The 23,109-nt window shown below is 37.4% G+C and overlaps 1 protein-coding gene across 1 annotated transcript in view; it reads left to right on the top strand.

The window, feature by feature from the left end:
- The window catches only part of LOC139843383 (alcohol dehydrogenase 2-like), a 61,710-nt gene extending 39,106 nt beyond the window's left edge, over window positions 1-22,604 (top strand). Inside the window, exon 7 of the mRNA XM_071833485.1 lies at window positions 22,479-22,604. Within this exon, the coding sequence (XP_071689586.1) occupies window positions 22,479-22,604 (126 nt within the window). The remainder of the gene's footprint in view (window positions 1-22,478) is intronic.
- Window positions 22,605-23,109: the final 505 nt, after the last annotated feature.

The raw sequence follows: 23,109 nt of genomic DNA, 5'->3' as shown, positions 1-23,109 counted from the left end.
TGCAATCCTTTTGCATGGCATATTTATCCCATCAACGCCTATTTGTTCCTCATGCTTCGGTGACCCTAAGTTCATGATTTCCAAATCAAGTCATCCTACTTGTGTAAACATGTAAAATTAACATACAAGTGGTTAGGTGACCTTTATCCCACAAGCATGCGAATTTTACCTTAACCATATTAGTTAGCTCATAACGGTTAGGTGACCTTTATCCCATTATGAGTTCCCTACTATATTTAAGTGTCCCACAAAAGGATGGAGTTAAACTTGTTTACCTTGTCGATTAAGGGATTTTAAGTTTTCGTTAATCCTAGTTTAAGAAAACATTTATGCCATACACCAACATGCATTTAGTGTATGGTTCATTTGAAATCCATTTTCAAGTCTTGTAATTTGCCAATTACTTGATATAAACCATTTTATATATATGTGATCCTTTTCTTGTTCTTAATAACCATTTATTTAGGTCTTTAGTTGCTTTTAATTTAACCAATTAAATTGTCGTCTTGCATGTTATTAATACGTCTAATTTAACCAATTAAATTGTCATTTTGCTTGTTGTTATCTTGTGATTAATTGTATCAACCAAACATACAATACAATAAACAAACAAACAACCACACATGCAAAACAAGTATGTTCACAATCTAGCCATTTTGGTGGACATTTGTTTAGCCGAAAACAAATGTCACCGGGTTAAGGGGTAATAATACAAAGTAGGAGATTTCAAATCTCCCACTTAACCTTGCATCTATATGCTCCTTGTGTTCTTCAAGTCTTCATCATCTTGTATCTTCATTTTTACAAAATATGTATCCTAATACATTTTTATCTAGAAAATGAAAATACAACCTATTCTATTTTACATACCAAATGTAAAACAAATTACATAGCCAAAATAAATATTACATGCCATATGAATGAATAATATTACAAGCCATATGAATCATACAATTCATTCAAACATTCAACTAAACACAAGGTCAAGGCATAGATTGTGAACATCAACATGCAACCAAATATGACCAAATGGAAGCAACCCAAAACCCACTTTTGGGTCTATACCATTCGGCACTATGAATACACCCACCCAAACCCATTTATTTTTGCATTCCACATTCATGCATGTTTATAGATTGCAAATATAGTGGGTTTAAAACAATAATTCGAAGCATATTTCAACAACTTCGGCTCTAGATACCAATGTAGGGATTTAACAAGTTTGAAACTCTTAAAACCATTAAGAATCATTATAAAACGGAAGCGCGAAATTACCAATTTAACTTGTTATCATTAAACCAAATAAAGCTAAATCCCATCTTGGATCAAGTTGTGAAATGATGCTTACTAATTAACAAGAAATGAAGAGAGTTTATACCTCTTCAATGGTGGATATTGTGCTGAATTTGGACAGCAGCAAGCTTGGAATATGATGATGAAAGCAAGCTCCAAAGTGATGAAACCTCAAGGAGAAATACCCCAAACTATACACCAACACCCTAGCCTTTAGTTAGGATTTTATTTGACACTAGATTTGAGCTTTAAAAGAAAAATTAGAACACCCTTTGAGTGCAAAAGGGGTCACGGCCAGCAGCCTGTCCAGAATAGGTGCTGTGCAGTTTTTTTCTCACTTCAAATATCTAGTTGCACTTGAGAGACTTGTTCAAACCTTGGTCCTTGAGTTGCACATGCACATTAGGACTTGTGAAGTCTTAAAAGTAACAAAATGAGGCGAGCATGGGAGTCTTGGAGTCCCAAAATCTGCACTCCCTCTTATTTTATAACAATGTATTTACATATATATAAATATGTTATATATATATAAAACATGTATTTGTTATGTTACTTTCACATTTTATAAACTTTTTATAAAATATAACACAATATAATCATTTAAAACTTATAAACAATTATATATATATTATCCAAATAATTTATCTCAAGTGATATCATTTTAGAAAACCGATTTTCTAAAATCCAAGTGTCGCGTATTTATTTAACGACCCAATCGTTAAGATTAAATACATATAAAGTGTCGGTAAGCTTGTTATTGGGTATGACCCAACTTGGATCATAACACATTAGCCACATTAATTTAATATGTCTCTCGGGCATACGAAATACCTTCAATTTCTTCTTCATCTGATCTTCACGCTCCCAGGTGAACTCGGGTCCTCTACGAGCATTCCATCGAACCTTAACAATCGGTATCTTGTTTTGTTTAAGTCTCTTAACCTCACGATCCATTATTTCGACGGGTTCTTCAATGAATTGAAGTTTTTCATTGATTTGGATTTCATCCAACGGAATAGTGAGATCTTCTTTAGCAAAACATTTCTTCAAATTTGAGACGTGGAAAGTGTTATGTACAGCCGCGAGTTGTTGAGGTAGCTCCAGTTGGTAAGCTACTGGTCCGACACGATCTATAATCTTGAATGGTCCAATGTACCATGGATTTAGTTTCCCCCGTTTACCAAATCGAACAACGCCTTTCCAAGGTGAAACCTTAAGCATGACCATTTCTCCAATTTCAAACTCTATATCTTTTCTTTTACTGTCCGCGTAGCTCTTTTGTCGACTCTGGGCGGTTTTCAATCTTTGTTGAATTTGGATGATTTTCTCGGTAGTTTCTTGTATTATCTCCGGACCCGTAATCTGTCTATCCCCCACTTCACTCCAACAAATAGGAGACCTGCACTTTCTACCATAAAGTGCTTCAAACGGCGCCATCTCAATGCTTGAATGGTAGCTGTTGTTGTAGGAAAATTCTGCTAACGGTAGATGTCGATCCCAACTGTTTCCAAAATCAATAACACAAGCTCGTAGCATGTCTTCAAGCGTTTGTATCATCCTTTCGCTCTGCCCATCAGTTTGTGGATGATAGGCAGTACTCATATCTAAACGAGTTCCCAATGCTTGCTGTAATGTCTGCCAGAATCTTGAAATAAATCTGCCATCCCTATCTGAGATAATAGAGATTGGTATTCCGTGTCTGGAGACGACTTCCTTCAAATACAGTCGTGCTAACTTCTCCATCTTGTCATCTTCTCTTATTGGCAGGAAGTGTGCTGACTTGGTGAGATGATCAACTGTTACCCAAATAGTATCATAACCACTTGCAGTCCTTGGCAATTTAGTAATGAAATCCATGGTAATGTTTTCCCATTTCCATTCCGGGATTTCAGGTTGTTGTAGTAGACCTGATGGTTTCTGATGTTCAGCTTTGACCTTAGAACACGTCAAACATACTCCTACATATTTAGCAATATCGGCTTTCATACCTGGCCACCAAAAATGTTTCTTAAGATCCTTGTACATCTTCCCCGTTCCAGGATGTATTGAGTATCTGGTTTTATGAGCTTCTCTAAGTACCATTTCTCTCATATCTCCAAATTTTGGTACCCAAATTCTTTCAGCCCTATACCGGGTTTCGTCTTCCCGAATATTAAGATGCTTCTCCGATCCTTTGGGTATTTCATCCTTTAAATTTCCCTCTTTTAAAACTCCTTGTTGCGCCTCCTTTATTTGAGTAGTAAGGTTAGTGTGAATCATTATATTCATAGATTTTACTCGAATGGGTTCTCTGTCCTTTCTGCTCAAGGCGTCGGCTACCACATTTGCCTTCCCCGGGTGGTAACGAATCTCAAAGTCGTAATAATTCAACAATTCAATCCACCTACGCTGCCTCATATTCAGTTGTTTCTGATTAAATATGTGTTGAAGACTTTTGTGGTCGGTATATATAATACTTTTGACCCCATATAAGTAGTGCCTCCAAGTCTTTAATGCAAAAACAACCGCGCCTAATTCCAAATCATGCGTCGTATAATTTTGCTCGTGAATCTTCAATTGTCTAGACGCATAAGCAATCACCTTCGTCCGTTGCATTAATACACAACCGAGACCTTGCTTTGATGCGTCACAATAAATCACAAAATCATCATTCCCTTCAGGCAATGACAATATAGGTGCCGTAGTTAGCTTTTTCTTCAATAATTGAAACGCCTTCTCTTGTTCATCCTTCCATTCAAATTTCTTCCCTTTATGCGTTAATGCAGTCAAGGGTTTTGCTATTTTGGAGAAATCTTGGATGAATCTTCTATAGTAACCAGCCAATCCTAAAAATTGACGTATATGCTTCGGAGTTTTTGGGGTTTCCCACTTTTCAACGGTTTCGATCTTTGCCGGGTCCACCTGGATACCTTCTTTGTTCACTATGTGACCGAGGAATTGAACTTCTTCCAACCAAAATGCACACTTTGAAAACTTAGCGTACAGTTTTTCTTTCCTCAATACTTCTAGCACTTTTCTCAAATGTTCTTCGTGCTCTTGATCATTCTTTGAGTAAATAAGTATGTCATCGATGAAAACAATGACAAACTTGTCAAGATATGGCCCACACACTCGGTTCATAAAGTCCATGAACACAGCTGGTGCGTTAGTCAATCCAAACGGCATAACCATAAACTCGTAATGACCATAACGCGTCCTAAAAGCAGTTTTTGTAATATCATCCTCCTTTACTCGCATTTGATGATATCCAAAACGTAAATCGATCTTCGAATAAACCGACGAGCCTTGTAGTTGATCAAATAAGTCATCAATTCTCGGCAGTGGATAACGGTTTTTGATGGTAAGTTTGTTCAACTCTCTGTAGTCAATACACAACCTAAATGTACCATCCTTCTTCTTGACAAACAAAACAGGAGCTCCCCATGGTGATGTGCTTGATCGAATGAAACCACGTTCTAATAGTTCTTGCAGTTGGCTTTGCAGTTCTTTCATCTCGCTGGGTGCGAGTCTATAAGGAGCACGAGCTATTGGTGCAGCTCCTGGTACAAGATCTATTTGAAATTCAACAGATCGATGTGGAGGTAGTCCCGGTAATTCTTTCGGAAATACATCGGGAAATTCTTTTACGACGGGAACATCATTGATTCTCTTTTCTTCAGTTAGTACTTTCTCGACGTGTGCTAGAACAGCATAGCAACCTTTTCTTATTAGTTTTTGTGCCTTCAAATTACTAATAAGATGTAGCTTCATGTTGCCCTTTTCTCTGTACACCATTAAGGGTTTTCCTTTTTCTCGTATAATGCTAATTGCATTTTTGTAACAAACGATCTCTGCTTTCACTTCTTTCAACCAGTCCATACCGATTATCACATCAAAACTCCCTAACTCTACTGGTATCAAGTCAATCTTAAATATTTCGCTACCCAGTTTAATTTCTCGATTCCGGCATATATTATCTGCTGAAATTAATTTACCGTTTGCTAATTCAAGTAAAAATTTACTATCCAACGGCGTCAATGGACAACTTAATTTAGCACAAAAATCTCTACTCATATAGCTTCTATCCGCACCCGAATCAAATAAAACGTAAGCAGATTTATTGTCAATAAGAAACGTACCCGTAACAAGCTCCGGGTCTTCCTGTGCCTCTGCCGCATTAATATTGAAAACTCTTCCGCGGCCTTGTCCATTCGTGTTCTCCTGGTTCGGGCAATTTCTAATAATGTGGCCCGGTTTTCCACATTTATAACAAACTACATTGGCATAACTTGCTCCGACACTACTTGCTCCGCCATTACTCGTTCCGACACCATTTGTTCCTTTCGTTCTGTTAACCCCTGGTCCGTAGACCTCACACTTCGCTGCGCTATGACCATTTCTTTTACACTTGTTGCAAAATTTGGTGCAGAACCCCGAGTGATACTTTTCACACCTTTGGCATAGCTGCTTCTGATTGTTATTGTTGTTGTTGCGGTTGTTATTGTTGTTGGGATGATTGTTGTAGTTGCTGTTGTTGTTGTTGTTGTTGTTGGGCCGTTTGTTGTAGTTGCGATTGTTGGGATAATTGTTGCGATTATTATTGTAATTGCTGTTGTTGTTGTATTGGTGATTCTTATCACCGTTTTCCTCCCACTTTCTTTTGACTTGCTTCACATTGGCCTCTTTAGCCGTCTGTTCTTTAATTCTTTCCTCAATCTGGTTCACTAGTTTGTGAGCCATTCTACATGCCTGTTGTATGGAGGCGGGCTCATGTGAACTTATATCTTCTTGGATTCTTTCCGGTAATCCTTTCACAAACGCGTCGATCTTCTCTTCCTCATCTTCGAACGCTCCCGGACACAATAGGCACAATTCTGTGAATCGTCTTTCGTACGTGGTAATATCAAATCCTTGGGTTCGTAACCCTCTAAGTTCTGTCTTGAGCTTATTGACCTCGGTTCTGGGATGGTACTTCTCGTTCATCAAGTGCTTGAATGCTGACCACGGTAGTGTGTACACATCATCTTGTCCCACTTGCTCTAGATAGGTATTCCACCATGTTAACGCAGAACCTGTGAAGGTATGCGTAGCGTACTTCACTTTGTCCTCTTCAGTACACTTACTTATGGCAAACACCGATTCGACCTTCTCGGTCCACCGTTTCAATCCGATCGGTCCTTCGGTTCCATCAAATTCCAAAGGTTTGCAGGTAGTGAATTCTTTGTAGGTGCATCCTACACGATTTCCTGTACTGCTAGATCCAAGGTTATTGTTGGTATGTAGCACAGCCTGTACTGCGGCTATGTTTGAAGCTAGAAAAGTACGGAATTCCTCTTAATTCATATTCACGGTGTGTCGAGTAGTCGGTGCCATTTCCTTCAAAATAGTCAAATGGAACAAGTTAATCATACAGAATATTAAGAGTAGTTAATAGTATTTCGTAGCATAATATGAACTCATTTATAAAAGCTTTTTCTTCATATTAGCATTTTATAAGTTTAAATTCGGGTAGTACCTACCCGTTAAGTTCATACTTAGTAGCTAATATATAATTCAACTACTACAATTCTATATGAAAAACTGATTATAATTATATTTCGCGTTCAAACTTTTATACAATATTTTACAAACTTACAATACCGCTTATTTTACATAAAGCATGAAATATAGCACACAATAACTTTGATACAAGATAGTTGTCAAGATAATTCTAGCTAGTACACAAGTCGTTCAGCAAAGGCAATAAAGACACGTAATTCATACATCCAGAAACAAGTCATGCAATCTGGTTTTACTAGGACTACTTCCCATCCTTGGTCTTGTGGAACATAACCGTTATGGCCATTGATAAGACAGCGTGTTGTAACGTCGTCAAAGGGACGAGGGTTACGTAATGACCAACAGTCTCGTAATAACCTAAAAACCTCATTTCTTACCCCAATTACCGACTCCGTCACTTATGGGAACGTTTTGTTTAATAGTTGTAGCCCGAGGTTCTTTTTCTCACTTTGGTGAGAAGCGAACATTACTAACCCGTAAGCATAGCATGCTTCTTTATGTTGCATGTTAGCCGCTTTTTCTAAATCATGAAGTCCTATATTCGGATACATTGAGTCAAAATAATTTCTTAACCCGTTGAGTAAAATAGCATTTGGGTTCCCCGCAATATATGCGTCAAAGTAAACACATCGTAACTTATGGGTTTCCCAATGTGATATCCCCCATCTTTCAAACGAAAGTCTCTTATAAACCAAGACATTCTTGGAACGTTCTTCGAATGTCTTACAAACTGATTTCGCCGTAAATAGTTGTGCCGAAGAATTCTGACCGACTCTAGACAATATTTCATCAATCATGTCTCCGGGTAGGTCTCTTAAAATATTGGGTTGTCTATCCATTTTGTTTTTATACTGTAAAATAGACAAGAGTTAGATTCATAAAAAAAAAATACTTATTAATACAAGCAATTTTTACATATATCATAAAGCATAAGCACACTATATTACATATATTACACCACACGAATACAACTATCTTATTCTGACTCGCTCGTTTCTTCTTCTTCTTCGGTTTTGGTTCGTTTTGCCAAGTTTCTAGGGATATATGATGTTCCCCTAATACGAGCTGTCGTTTTCCACAACGGTTTAGAAAAACCTGGTGGTTTAGAGGTTCCCGGGTCATTGTTACAACTTAAGGGCTTCGGGGGTTGACGATACATATAAAGTTCATCGGGGTTGGAATTAGATTTCTCTATTTTTATGCCCTTTCCCTTATTATTTTCTTTTGCCTTTTTAAATTCAGTTGGGGTAATTTCTATAACATCATCGGAATTCTCGTCGGAATCCGATTCATCGGAGAATTGGTAATCCTCCCAAAATTTTGCTTCCTTGGCGGAAACACCATTGACCATAATTAACCTTGGTCGGTTGGTTGAGGATTTTCTTTTACTTAACCGTTTTATTATTTCCCCCACCGGTTCTATTTCCTCCTCCGGTTCCTCCTCTTCCGGTTCTGATTCTTCTTCTGGTTCTGATTCTTCTTCCGGTTCTTCTTCGGGAACTTGTGAATCAGTCCAATATATATTCGACTCTTCGTTATTATTAGGTGAGTCAATGGGATTTGTGCTAGAGATAGACATCTATCACACAATATCAAACATGTTAAGAGATTAATATATCACATAATATATACATGTTAATAATATATAGTTTCCAACAAAAATGTTAAGCAATCATTTTTAAAGAAAACACGGTCGAAGTCCAGACTCACTAATGCATCCTAACAAACTCGATAAGACACACTAATGCAAATTTTCTGGTTCGCTAAGACCAACGCTCGGATACCAACTGAAATGTCCCGTTCTTATTGATTAAAAACGTTCCATATTAATTGATTTCGTTGCGAGGTTTTGACCTCTATATGAGACGTTTTTCAAAGACTGCATTCATTTTTAAAACAAACCATAACCTTTATTTCATAAATAAAGGTTTAAAAAGCTTTACGTAGATTATCAAATAATGATAATCTAAAATATCCTGTTTACACACGACCATTACATAATGGTTTACAATACAAATATGTTACATCGAAATCAGTTTCTTGAATGCAGTTTTTACACAATATCATACAAACATGGACTCCAAATCTTGTCCTTATTTTAGTATGCAACAGCGGAAGCTCTTAGTATTCACCTGAGAATAAACATGCTTTAAACGTCAACAAAAATGTTGGTGAGTTATAGGTTTAACCTATATATATCAAATCGTAACAATAGACCACAAGATTTCATATTTCAATACACATCCCATACATAGAGATAAAAATCATTCATATGGTGAACACCTGGTAACCAACATTAACAAGATGCATATTTAAGAATATCCCTATCATTCCGGGACACCCTTCGGATATGATATAAATTTCGAAGTACTAAAGCATCCGGTACTTTGGATGGGGTTTGTTAGGCCCAATAGATCTATCTTTAGGATTCGCGTCAATTAGGGTGTCTGTTCCCTAATTCTTAGATTACCAGACTTAATAAAAAGGGGCATATTCGATTTCGATAATTCAACCATAGAATGTAGTTTCACGTACTTGTGTCTATTTTGTAAATCATTTATAAAACCTGCATGTATTCTCATCCCAAAAATATTAGATTTTAAAAGTGGGACTATAACTCACTTTCACAGATTTTTACTTCGTCGGGAAGTAAGACTTAGCCACTGGTTGATTCACGAACCTATAACAATATATACATATATCAAAGTATGTTCAAAATATATTTACAATACTTTTAATACATTTTGATGTTTTAAGTTTATTAAGTCAACTGTCCTCGTTAGTAACCTACAACTAGTTGTCCACAGTTAGATGTACAGAAATAAATCGATAAATATTATCTTGAATCAATCCACGACCCAGTGTATACGTATCTCAGTATTGATCACAACTCAAACTATATATATTTTGGAATTAACCTCAACCCTGTATAGCTAACTCCAACATTCACATATAGAGTGTCTATGGTTGTTCCGAAATATATATAGATGTGTCGACATGATAGGTCGAAACATTGTATACGTGTCTATGGTATCTCAAGATTACATAATATACAATACAAGTTGATTAAGTTATGGTTGGAATAGATTTGTTACCAATTTTCACGTAGCTAAAATGAGAAAAATTATCCAATCTTGTTTTACCCATAACTTCTTCATTTTAAATCCGTTTTGAGTGAATCAAATTGCTATGGTTTCATATTGAACTATATTTTATGAATATAAACAGAAAAAGTATAGGTTTATAGTCGGAAAAATAAGTTACAAGTCGTTTTTGTAAAGGTAGTCATTTCAGTCGAAAGAACGACGTCTAGATGACCATTTTAGAAAACATACTTCCACTTTGAGTTTAACCATAATTTTTGGATATAGTTTCATGTTCATAATAAAAATCATTTTTCCAGAATAACAACTTTTAAATCAAAGTTTATCATAATTTTTAATTAACTAACCCAAAACAACCCGCGATGTTACTACGACGGCGTAAATCCGGTTTTACGGTGTTTTTCGTGTTTCCAGGTTTTAAATCATTAAGTTAGCATATCATATAGATATAGAACATGTGTTTAGTTGATTTTAAAAGTCAAGTTAGAAGGATTAACTTTTATTTGCGAACAAGTTTAGAATTAACTAAACTATGTTCTAGTGATTACAAGTTTAAACCTTCGAATAAGATAGCTTTATATGTATGAATCGAATGATGTTATGAACATCATTACTACCTCAAGTTCCTTGGATAAACCTACTGGAAATGAGAAAAATAGATCTAGCTTCAAAGGATCCTTGGATGGCTTGAAAGTTCTTGAAGCAGAATCATGACACGAAAACAATTTCAAGTAAGATTTCCACTCGAAATAAGATTGTTATAGTTATAGAAATTGAATTAAAGTTTGAATATGATTATTACCTTGTATTATAAAGATAACCTACTATAAGTAACAAAGGTTTCTTGATCTTGGATGATTACTTGGAATGGATTTAGAAAACTTGGAAGTAAACTTGCAATCTTGGAAGTATTCTTGATTTTATGAAACTAGAACTTTTGAAATTTATGAAGAACAATTAGAACTTGAAGATAGAACTTGAGAGAGATCAATTAGATGAAGAAAATTGAAGAATGAAAGTGTTTGTAGGTGTTTTTGGTCGTTGGTATATGGATTAGATATAAAGGATATGTAATTTTGTTTTCATGTAAATAAGTCATGAATGATTACTCATATTTTTGTAATTTTATGAGATATTTCATGCTAGTTGCCAAATGATGGTTCCCACATGTGTTAGGTGACTCACATGGGCTGCTAAGAGCTGATAATTGGAGTGTATATACCAATAGCACATACATCTAAAAGCTGTGTATTGTACGAGTACGAATACGGGTGCATACGAGTAGAATTGTTGATGAAACTGAACGAGGATGTAATTGTAAGCATTTTTGTTAAGTAGAAGTATTTTGATAAGTGTCTTGAAGTCTTTCAAAAGTGTATGAATACATATTAAAACACTACATGTATATACATTTTAACTGAGTCGTTAAGTCATCGTTAGTCGTTACATGTAAAAGTTGTTTTGAAACCTTTAGGTTAACGATCTTGTTGAATGTTGTTAACCCATTGTTTATTATAACAAATGAGATGTTAAATTGTTATATTATCATGATATTATGATATATAATATATCTTAGTATGATATATATACAGTTAAATGTCGTTACAACGATAATCGTTACATATATGTCTCGTTTCGAAATCATTAAGTTAATAGTCTTATTTTTACATATGTATTTCATTGTTAATACACTTAATAATATATTTACTTATCATTTAATATAATTAACCAAGTGTATCAATATCTTAATATGATTCATATGTACCTAGTAAGACGTTGTTATAACGATAATCGTTATATATATCGTTTTCGAGTTTCTTAAATTAATAGTCTCATTTTTATGTATATAACTCATTGTTAAAATACCTAATGAGATACATACTTATAATAAAATCATGTTAACTCTATATATAACCATATATATGTCATCGTATAGTTTTTACAAGTTTTAACGTTCGTGAATCACCGGTCAACATGGGTGGTCAATTGTCTATATGAAACCTATTTCAATTAATCAAGTCTTAACAAGTTTGATTGCTTAACATGTTGGAAACACTTAATCATGTAAATAACAATTTCATTTAATATATATATAAACATGGAAAAGTTCGGGTCACTACAATAACCCACCAATCACACACGTTCTTTTGGCATCAATCAACGAGTGGTGTAGCATCACGCACTACACACACCATAGTGAATCCTAATGGAATACACTAACCAATCACCACAAGCAAAAGTATATACGCATACTTAGAATCATTCCACACCGCCTGGAATTTCCGTGCACGAATTATACGCATGCACGAGCATCGCTATCACAATCGAGCCAAAAACCACCTATATCGCACATAGGCACAACAATAATTCTCTAGAAGAGAATCCAATACGCACATCCCTTAACCGAGGGATCTCACCTTGCTCGTCAAACACATCCATTTATCTCCCAAAGATATTCGCCACATTACCACCTTGGTGGTAACTTAAATCCAAAATCATGAGTACAATTTATTCCAAACCGTACTTTTACCGCAATCGACCAACGTAGGTCTCAACGCTAGCTCTGACTCTATACGAGCATCGTCCAATATCAACATACTAGAATATCTTCATGCGAGAGTTCAAACTCCCCCACTTAGAACTCCGTTCCGTAACCACATCATCGAGATAAAAGTATCCCGCGAAACCACTATCCATTCATTGTTGACTTAGTCAACCGCCGAGTCCGTCTCCGTCTCACCGAGACTCATACAACCAACATGCTAAAGAAAGACAAGTTCCATCCATCTTGTATTCCATAATATACACATCACATCACCTTGCCCTTGAGCACACGAAGGATTTCGGATTATCCTTTGCTACTTCAACCGAAGTACTTACCAAATCGTACAAGTATCACTCTAGCAATCACCGGGTCACTATCACTTGTAACTTTCACACCGTCACTTAAACACCTAAGGGTTCCTCACCGGTACCCTAAGTTCAATGTAACCGCAATACCATCAGAGTCGAATACCAAGCTAGTAGGTATGAAAGAGGCACCTAACATCGTGTCACGTAGACTCCATTACCAACATACATCGAGATCAAACACTCGATCTCTACGGTTCCATCCACCCGATGAACCTCATGGTTCCACCACCTTCAACACAAAATCAAACACGCGCTTAACAACCGAACACCAAAGCCCATTCCCATGGCTTGGTAGAAACATTTCCCAAACACTAAGGAATGCTTGGTTGCACCAAGTCTTACGCCCTTCGTCCGTCAATCCAAACGCCACCGTAGGGAAATCCCATTAGAGATGTCACCCATAACAATAATATGCACAACACAATGCATTTAACAAACCCAAAATCTTCGGTACACAATAAATAATTAAGGTCATATTTATTAAAACAAAAAGTACCTTAATGTCTCCTCGCGGCATTCACCGTCGCCAACTCGGGACAATCCGGCTTGCGATGTCCCTTTTTATGACAATAGTAGCACATTCCGTCATCACTTCTCGGCATTGTACACTCCCATAACTTGTGGCCCCTAACACCACAATTAAAACATCTAGGTGCACGAGAACTCATCGTGCCTTTCCCCACATTACCCGTACTCGCACTTGCACCCTTGGTTTTCTTACTTGGAGCACCATACGAATCAACCCTTCTCTTGTTTGAAGGTTCAATAACCATCGATCGTGAATGAGATTCAAAACACCTAGCCACCGCGAATAACTCCGCAAACGACTTCACTTTACCCCGGCTAATTTTGTTCCGTAAGTCATTGATATCGGCTAAAAAGTCATGTTTTCACCCCGACATTAAGGCCCAAAAACAAGAAAGATTCGAACTATATCGGAAAAATACCCACTTCGTCGGTTAGAATTGAAGAACAAGTAATTATGAAGACGATGCAAAAAGAATCAAGAGAATCGGAGATAAAACGAAGATTCTAGAGCGAAAATGGTGAAAGACAAAAAATCAAGTTACGATCTAGGGAATCAGCAGGCCAAATGGCTTGCCAAACAGCTTTTCAAACGGTCTGCCAATTTGAAAAATGGCCTGCCAAACGACCAGATCAAACGGCCTCAGTAAACGGGCTGCCTCGGCAAACAGGCTGGCCAAACGACCTGCCAAACGGCCTGCCAGCCGTTTGCAGGCAAAAATCAAGCTTATTTAAAGGGCACTAGTCATTCATTTTCAACACACACTTTAATTCACTTCTTTATCTCTCTTGTACAATATTAGTCATACTTTCAAGGTCTTCGACTCTGTGCAGGAAACCTAGTACCCGGAGAAGAACGCTGAAGATTGTATTAGGAGCGGTATGGAGTCTTGAAGTTGTCACTTTTGTATTCAGAACTCGTTTAATCTACTGGTAATTCTATCCCTTGTCTTTTTATAATGTCTTCCATTATTATGCTTTGCGATATTGTTGCCATGATTAGCGAGTAGTTATCTTTAGTGTATGTTATGATATAATCAGTTATAATGCCGAAATTATATTATGGCTTGTGTATGCTGTTAAAATGCTTTCCGATTATGCTTTGAACTCAATCGCTTTTCCAACTAATAGAACGTAGTTATTGGCTCTGTTATTGGGAAGTCGCGAACCCCGATTTAGAGTACACTATCTGTGTCACCCCTTGGTAAGAGAAGTCTGTCAGATACAACGTGAGTTTGACTGAGGCACACCAGTTGTAGTAAGTCCACCGAGCTTTGAATTCCGACTAAGGACTCTTTTATAGTGAAACATCTGACTAGACCCCTAGTACATTGTCGGTCCTAGACCATGCTAGTGTAGTCATCAAGCATATAAACTTCGTAAGTGCACGCCGAATAAGTAAGGCCATGGAACACGGTTAGTGTTGACTAGTACACTTCACCATAACTCGGTCTCTAGCATTGCACCTCGCTTGAGGGATTCTTAGTTAATTAAGGAACTGTTTGTTCGAACACATAAAGGATTGGACCCTTAGGATAACCGAACGTTTCCTGGAAGTCAGCTTGACTTGGCCATGGTGTTCTTTATGGTTAAACTCTTTTATGGGCCTAACTATCTTCTAAACTAATCATTAACGAAAGCATTGCGACCCATCACGTCTCTCGGATATGCAAAACCATGTATTCTATTATAATTAAGAAAGTTTAGACCATTTTAGAATGTTAATACGTCACCCAACCGAGTCGCTCAATTGGATGAGCCGTCTGAACGTGTATGCCTGTAGTCAGACTGCACGGGCGTCTGGGGTAAGGGACGTTGCTGTCTATTCAGAATCTCCAAGCCTAGCGCATTACCCAGTGACATGTCTTATGACATGGGCATTTAGGACTAGTGTAGTAAATACAAGGTCACTGCCTATCCATGAGCCAGCATTCCATAATACCAGGCAAAGTAACTGATGAAATCATAGCATACACTTGTTTTAGCCTTATCTGAATTACAAATTTTATCGTATTTACTTTACTTTAATCTAGAAAACCCAAAATTAGGTAATCACCAACTACTCCTGCACTTTATAATTATCTTAAGATTTAGATATAGGTTTGATTCTACTGATATCTTAAAAATACGACTCTAGGTCATACTTCCCTTACTCATAATAAGGAGTAGTACGATTTAGGCCCCGCTAAATATAAATTTAAAACAAGTGTCCCCCTCTTGGTGGTCGGCCCTGACGCGCCGCGACCTAACGACATCGCGCGAAATAAAACCGTATGTTTCGATCATATCAGTCATCATTCAAAGTTCGATAGAAATCCCCCATCAACGCATGATCATTCCTAATATACTCCGGGCAAAAACGAGCCTTCGCCATAAAGGTCGTCTTGAGAGTATTCAAGTCCATAGATCCTTGTCGCAAATTTCGCAACTCATCACGCAAATCCGACAAATCGGCTTGCGTCCGGAACTCCTCGAAGAATTTCTTCTTAAAATCGTCCCACGATAACCCCATAAACGAATCACCACCAACAATATCTATTTTACCATCCAACCAATCCTTCGCCCTACCCCGCAACAAGCTAGTAGCGAGTCTTGTCCTCTTCTCGGGAGGGCATTCAATAGTGCGAAAACACCCTTCGACATCCAAGATCCATGTTGTGCTTATCAAAGGATCCGGTTTCCCGTCATACATCGGGGGTTTAGTCCTCATGAAGCTCTTAAGACAACGCTCCATTTAACCACTACTCCAAAATTCGGAATACTTCCTATCCATTTCTTCTCGTAACGCACCCATTTGCTCCGCCACGGCGGCCGCAACTCTAGCGTTAAACTCATTGCCGTTCGTCTCGATTCCGTTTCTCGTCGTCATTCAAAAGAATGCAAAACGATTAGTCCACGAACGTATAAAACCACACGCACAACACCGCCCCATCTTGCTCAATATTCATCGTACATCACTTGTTATACACGATTTGTACTTGTAACAATGGTAGCTAGTCATTATTATGTGCACACGCTGTCTCAACTCATTAGTACAACGACTATCTCGCTCAATGATATAAAACAACACAAACAAAAATTCTACGCGATATAAACACATGCAAGAATTACATCGCAACACAAGCCACAATCCTAGTTAGTTCACCTACACGATAAGGCACTAACCAAATCCCCGTCCGACCCGTACTCCTACAAGTCCCGCAAACGAAAAGCACACACAAAAGTCTAAGTCTAGGCACCTATCTCAAGTCGACTAAATCCCTTAGACCATGCTCTGATACCACTTTTAACGACCCAACCTATCGTATTCCAGCCCATAATTTTTTTTTCCTTTATAGTATATTAATATTATTAACGTTAAGGTCCCATTTATATTTCCAAAACGCTTCCATTACAATACTAAATTTTGAACAACTTTAAAACGTTTAATACATAAGTTTAATTAACCAAACGGGCATATACACCATAGTTTACTAAAATTCGATTGCATCGTTAAAAGATAGTTTGACTTGACTAGTTTAATTTCCAACAAAACCGAGCATGGTGATTGGGGATACGCTACCCAATCCTAATCAAAAATCTAGAGCACAATCTTCTAAATCAACCCGCAAGCACTAGTCCCCATGCTTACCCAAGCCGCCACCATGCGAACCTATAAAAATGTAGACAACGGAGGGTAAGCTATGAAAGCTTAGTGAGTATAAACATACTATATACATACATATACATAAAATGAATATGTATAACCAAACACAAAAAGTAAACGCATACCGCAATCCAAGTATAACTAACAAGCTATACCTACGTACCACCAAGCCAAAATCCGCAAGATTAGCTACAACGTACAATAAGTATATACACGCATATACAAAAATATAACCAAGACACCAAGGTTAACCCCTTAACCTCATACATATGAAGGTTGGCCGAACTACCCGAGCCTCAGTGAATTCGCACTACCCGAGATTCACTTCCTTCACCGCTTCAACAACCGAGGTTGGCCGAACTATCCGTGCCCTAGTGAATTCGCACCACCCGAGATTCACCACCTCATCACTAAGATGACCGAACTACCCGAGTCATCATGAATCCGCACTACCCGCGATTCATCTCCTCAACATCATCAACAACAACGGGGTTGGCCCGACATGCCAACGTGAATCCATATACGCCAAAGATTCACTACCCCAAGGGTGGTAACCCAAAACGCATAAGCGTACAACATGGACTCAAACTCCAAGAATCCATTTTCCCCATCACATGTAGAGTGAATCCGAGCAAGGAACACTCTACCAACCCGCACTCATCCTATGCATACATACGCATATAATATATTTACACTCACCTTGAAATCTTGATGGATGCAACCAAATAATCCGAAATCGCCAATGGGACGTACCTATTCCATTAATCACATAACAAACAACACAATTATGGTGGATTTACAAATCAAACTAAATTGACACTTAGTGCAATTTCGATCCAAATGCACTTTCAAGCACAACCGCGCCCAAACTAACCAATAATCACTAACACAAGTGAGAATGGTCCTAAAACACCAATTAAACCAAATCATAGGTGTTAAACACCTCTCTTGCCCAATTTGACACCTAAACCCTAATTTTGACCCATTTCAAAATTAGTCAACCAAAACACCCAAAATGGTTCCAACGCTTCCATAATCACTAACACTAGTGAAAATGGTTCCAACAACGCCAACTAAATAAACCACAAGTTTTAAACACTTGTCTTCACCAAAATCAACTTACAACTCTTATTTTGATCAAATTCAAAATCAAGTTTCCAACAACACCCATTTGGGTTCTTTCAACGACATAATCACTAATCATAGTGATTACACTCAAATTAAAGCCCTAATCATGGCTAAATCATCAACTAACCCAAATCCCTCCAACAACAACAATAACTAGTCACCATAAACCCACTTCATCATCTAAATGGGTTTTACAACTAATAAGCTCAAAACCCTAACTTGAATATCAAATCAAAAAGATGAAATTCGGAGTTGAGACTTACCAATACAACCACAAATTAGACGTGAGCGAGATGAACAACTTTAATACTTGAGACTTGACCCAAATCACCCTTCTTCTTCCTCAAATCTCCAATTCTCTCTCTAGAAACCCACTCTCTCTTTAGGGTTTGATAAGTGTGAGTGTGAAGGAGAAGGAAGAAAATGGGTTAGGATAAGGTTTTGGATCAGTTTTAAGGCTAAAATCCCGTCCATAACGCGAAATGACCAAAACACCCTCAACAACCCCTTTTAAATTCGAGTTGGAAAATTGGCCTGGAAACGCGTCGCGTTTCGCGACAGGCCGTCGCGTTTCGCGACAAAACGAACTAGGACGCGATAAAGGCAACTACAACGCAACATATTGATCAGGAATCCAAGGAAAATTAGCCATCGCGATTTGATCACACCTGTCGCGTCTCGCGACTAACTGGGAAGCGATACACCATATTAAAACGCGACAGTTGACCTGGTCGCACCCAATTCCACTTTTAAGAATTTCCAAAGTTAAATGTGGTCAAGTAAATACGTCCAAATGATCAAATACTTATTCTTGGACTCCGTATGACGCCCCGAGCGTCATGTTTAGAAAAACGGGGTGTTACAACTCTCCCCACTTAAATTCGATCACATCCTCGTGATCTTAGTCACTTAACTGTTCGGACCCGCACTCAATGGTCCTCAAACAAACGTTTCAATTCAACTTCCACCACATTTCTCGTTAACCCGAAGCTTGAATCCATTAACTAAATACACGCTTGCACGCATTCTGAGACGTGCAATACACACAACATCCGGAGTCTACAACGATCACTTAGAATACGCGGTATCACCATGTATTCATCTAACTCCTATAGGAAATTCTTCTCAATGAGTCTTTTCAACAACTAAATCGTCACACGCGATTTATCAAATCCGCAAAACCGAGCACTAAAACTTGCTCAATCCCTCACATCGGGAAAACTCAACCAATCTCGTACTGAGATATCAATTATTTAGCATACCATTACCAAGTACAATGCTAAAGTAACCACGTGCCAAAATAAGGTCAATAACCAAGCCGATGAAGATCGAATAAAAGCGAATCCTTACAAATAACACTTACCACTTAACAACCCTTGTAGTGCGCAAACACGGCTAATACGCAACTACCGTAAATATGTGAGAAAAACACGGCTTATTGCATCACAATTCACACCAAAATGGCCGAAACAACCCGAGCCTAAACATATATGGAGGATGGTCGAAATAACCCGAACTTTAGTGAATTCGCAACAACCCGAAATTCACCAACCCAATCCATATTTCCTACAATGAAATGACCGAACAACCCGAGTCATTATGAATACGTGCAAATCGATATTCACTACCTCCGCACAACCCGCACAAAAAGTACATTTATTAGGATTCAATTTCATATTAACCTTTCGTAATGATTCGAAAGTTTCCAGAGTATCTCTAAGAATGCTTTCCTCTGTATGACTCTTCATAACATTATCATCAACATAGGCCTCTACATTTCTGCCTATTTGATCTTTAAATGCCTTATCAATGACATGCTGGTAAGTTGCTCCCGCATTCTTCAATCCAAAAGGCATTTTTATGTAGCAAAAAATTCCATCTGGCGTGTGGAAGGCTGTTTTATCTTAATCTAGTATTACCATAGGAATTTGATGGTACCCTTTGAATGCATCCAAAAAAGATTTAAACTGATATCCACTTACTGATTCCACCTTCCAGTCTATTTCTGGTAAAGGTAGTTATCTTTTGGGCATGCTTTATTTATATCTGTGAAATCCACACACATCCTCCGTGTATTATCTAGTTTTCTAACCATCACTGGATTTTCTACCCATATCTGATATTTAACTTCCCGTAATATCCCAGCGTCCACCAATTTTTTAACCTATTCTCTAAGAAACTTTGTTCATTCAGGAGCCATTCCTCTTTTCTTTTGACATACTGGTGGAATATTGGGATTCATGCCAAGCTTATGTTCAGCTATATGACGTGGTACTCCAGTCATATCAGAATCTTGCCACGCAAAAACATGTAAATTAGTTGCTAGAATTTTGTAGAGTTTTTCTTTTGTTTCTTTTGTTAATGTGTTTCCAATAACGATTTTCTGATCTGGAAATTATGGATTTGGTGATACTGACCCATCCTCATGAACAATTGGATTAACAGTAGTTCTATTTATTTGCACACATTCTATTGCTCTTCTCCGCTCAGCGTATAGCGTGGCAATGCCATCCGGTGTAGGAAATTTCATCATTCCGTGTGCCGTTGATGTCACAGCCCCAAATATCATCATAGCTGATCGACCCAGAATGGCATTATATTGCGAATTTGCTTTAACAACCAAAAACTCGATATGAGTTGTTATTTTAAATGGTGATTTTCCCAACACTACTTCTAAAACTATGTTTCCCTCTGACCATGATGGATCATTAGCAAAACTTGCTAAGGGAACAAACGTGTCTTTCAGCTTCTCTTTTACTCTCTCTGGTAATTGCACAAAACAATGTTCATACATGATAACTGCCCCTGCTCCGGTATCAGTATATATATTCCTCCAACAACACAATTTGCTATACGAGCTTCAATCACTATAGGAGCATCAGATGGATTGGTATTAAATATAGAAGGAAAAGTAATCAACTCTTGCTTCCAATCTTCTAGTGTTTCTGCCTTCCTCCGCTGTCCGTCTTGCCATGAATGTATCATGTTTGTCTCAATAGTTATTACCTTATGATTATATCTCTTTATGCTCTTGAGAGCTGAGTGATTCTTTAGAACGGATGGCGCCATATGTTGGTATGATTTTCCGTATAGCGGGTGTAAGGTACCAGTACAGAACAATATTCGCCTAGCGTAGAGTGATAGTATGTTGATTGATGTTTACCTTCGGGAAGTAATCCCTGCAGACCCTAAACACGGATGAGAGATCCGTGGGGTGGCCTCAATCAATCTGTGGATTAATCTGTAGATCAATCTGTAATTGATCCGTCTAGCGGTCTGTTGCTACGCAGTTAATGTTTTAGAGTGAGAAAGAACTGTGTGTGAGAGAAAGTGTACTTCTCTCTGACTGAAGTTCAGATTCGATGTGAAAGGTGGTGACCCAGGGGGTCTATTTATAGGCGTAAAATGTCTGAAATTCTCGGGATACACGTGTCAATCACCGATTAATTCAGTTATGCGAAATATCTGGAATGCTTGTGGCATGTGCTGACGTGGCTGCGTGCCGCTCACGCGCCTAGTAAATGGGCTTAAGCATAGAAGTTGCCTGCAAGGCTTACGCATATCGTTGGGCGGTCTGCTGTGCGCTGGGCGACAAATGTTAAAAACCGCCAAATATTGCCATCTTTTATGCTTTTTGATCCATTCTGCTGTATAAAAATGATGTTTTTATGCATGTATCCCCTAGGATACACCATTAGGCGGCTTATCCAGCTATCAATGAGGATTCTGATAGTTTGAAGGAGGAAGAAGGCCAAGGATCGACGTCTCAAATTCCAATTGCCTCAAGTGTGCGTTGGATTTTTCGTGTGGAGAAAAAGATATCAATTGTTAGGCGCATGAATGAGAAAACATGAGTTTGAATTCCAATGGCTTCAAGGAATTGAAATGTAACAAATAACGTAATAGATTTAATTGGTGTCTTCAGCCTGTTGATGTGATGGGGTGCATGGATGAATAGGACATGTCTGATGAAGATTTTTTATCCTCGAAGGATTCGGATTCGAAATCTTGAATTCGATCCTGAATTATTATACATTTGTTTCCACTTCCTTTTAAATTTTCTCATGGTAATCTAGTTGATGTGTAGTTTAAGTGAGAGGTTTTTAGAGCATGTTTTTCACGTTTGTGTGGTGTGTTTTTGTCGTAAAGGTTGTTTTTTGTCGTTGTATTAGGTAGTTGTAATGAGGGTCTTTGAATGTCGTTGTACTTGCTAGCTTATGGATAGTCTATATATTAATTTGCTTGCAACTTGCCTTTCAAAAAAACATATTTTTGTTATATTTTGATATATAAATAAATAAAAATGATGATGAAAATGGGTGCAAATGCAGGAAATAGAACTTGATGAGCTTTCAACGCATGAGATACAATTGGAGAATATTGATGAAGTATTTCAGATATTGAAGAAGCCGGATTGCGTCAAGATTCTGATCAACTTTCAAATAATCAAAAGTTGATGTTGTTATTGTAGTGACCCGAACTTTTCCATGTTTATATATATTAATTGAGATTGATATTTACATGATTAAATGTTTCCAACATGTTAAGCAATCAAACTTGTTAAGACTTGATTAATTGAAATATGTTTCATATAGACAATTGACCACCCAAGTTGACCGGTGATTCACGAACGTTAAAACTTGTAAAAACTATATGATGACATATATATGGATATATATATAGTTAACATGATACTATGATAAGTAAACATATCATTAAGTATATTAACAATGAACTACATATGTAAAAACAAGACTACTAACTTAATGATTTTTAAACGAGACATATATGTAACAATTATCGTTGTAAAGACATTTAATGTATATATATCATATTAAGAGATATTCATACATGATAATATCATGATAATATAATAATTTAAAATCTCATTTGATATTATAAACATTGGGTTAACAACATTTAACAAGATCGTTAACCTAAAGGTTTCAAAACAACACTTAC

The sequence above is a fragment of the Rutidosis leptorrhynchoides genome, chromosome 1 (assembly GCF_046630445.1).
Source record: "Rutidosis leptorrhynchoides isolate AG116_Rl617_1_P2 chromosome 1, CSIRO_AGI_Rlap_v1, whole genome shotgun sequence".
NCBI lineage: Eukaryota > Viridiplantae > Streptophyta > Magnoliopsida > Asterales > Asteraceae > Rutidosis > Rutidosis leptorrhynchoides.
The sequence above is the reverse complement of the archived record's forward strand: the minus strand, read 5'-3'. Positions and strand labels throughout refer to the sequence as shown.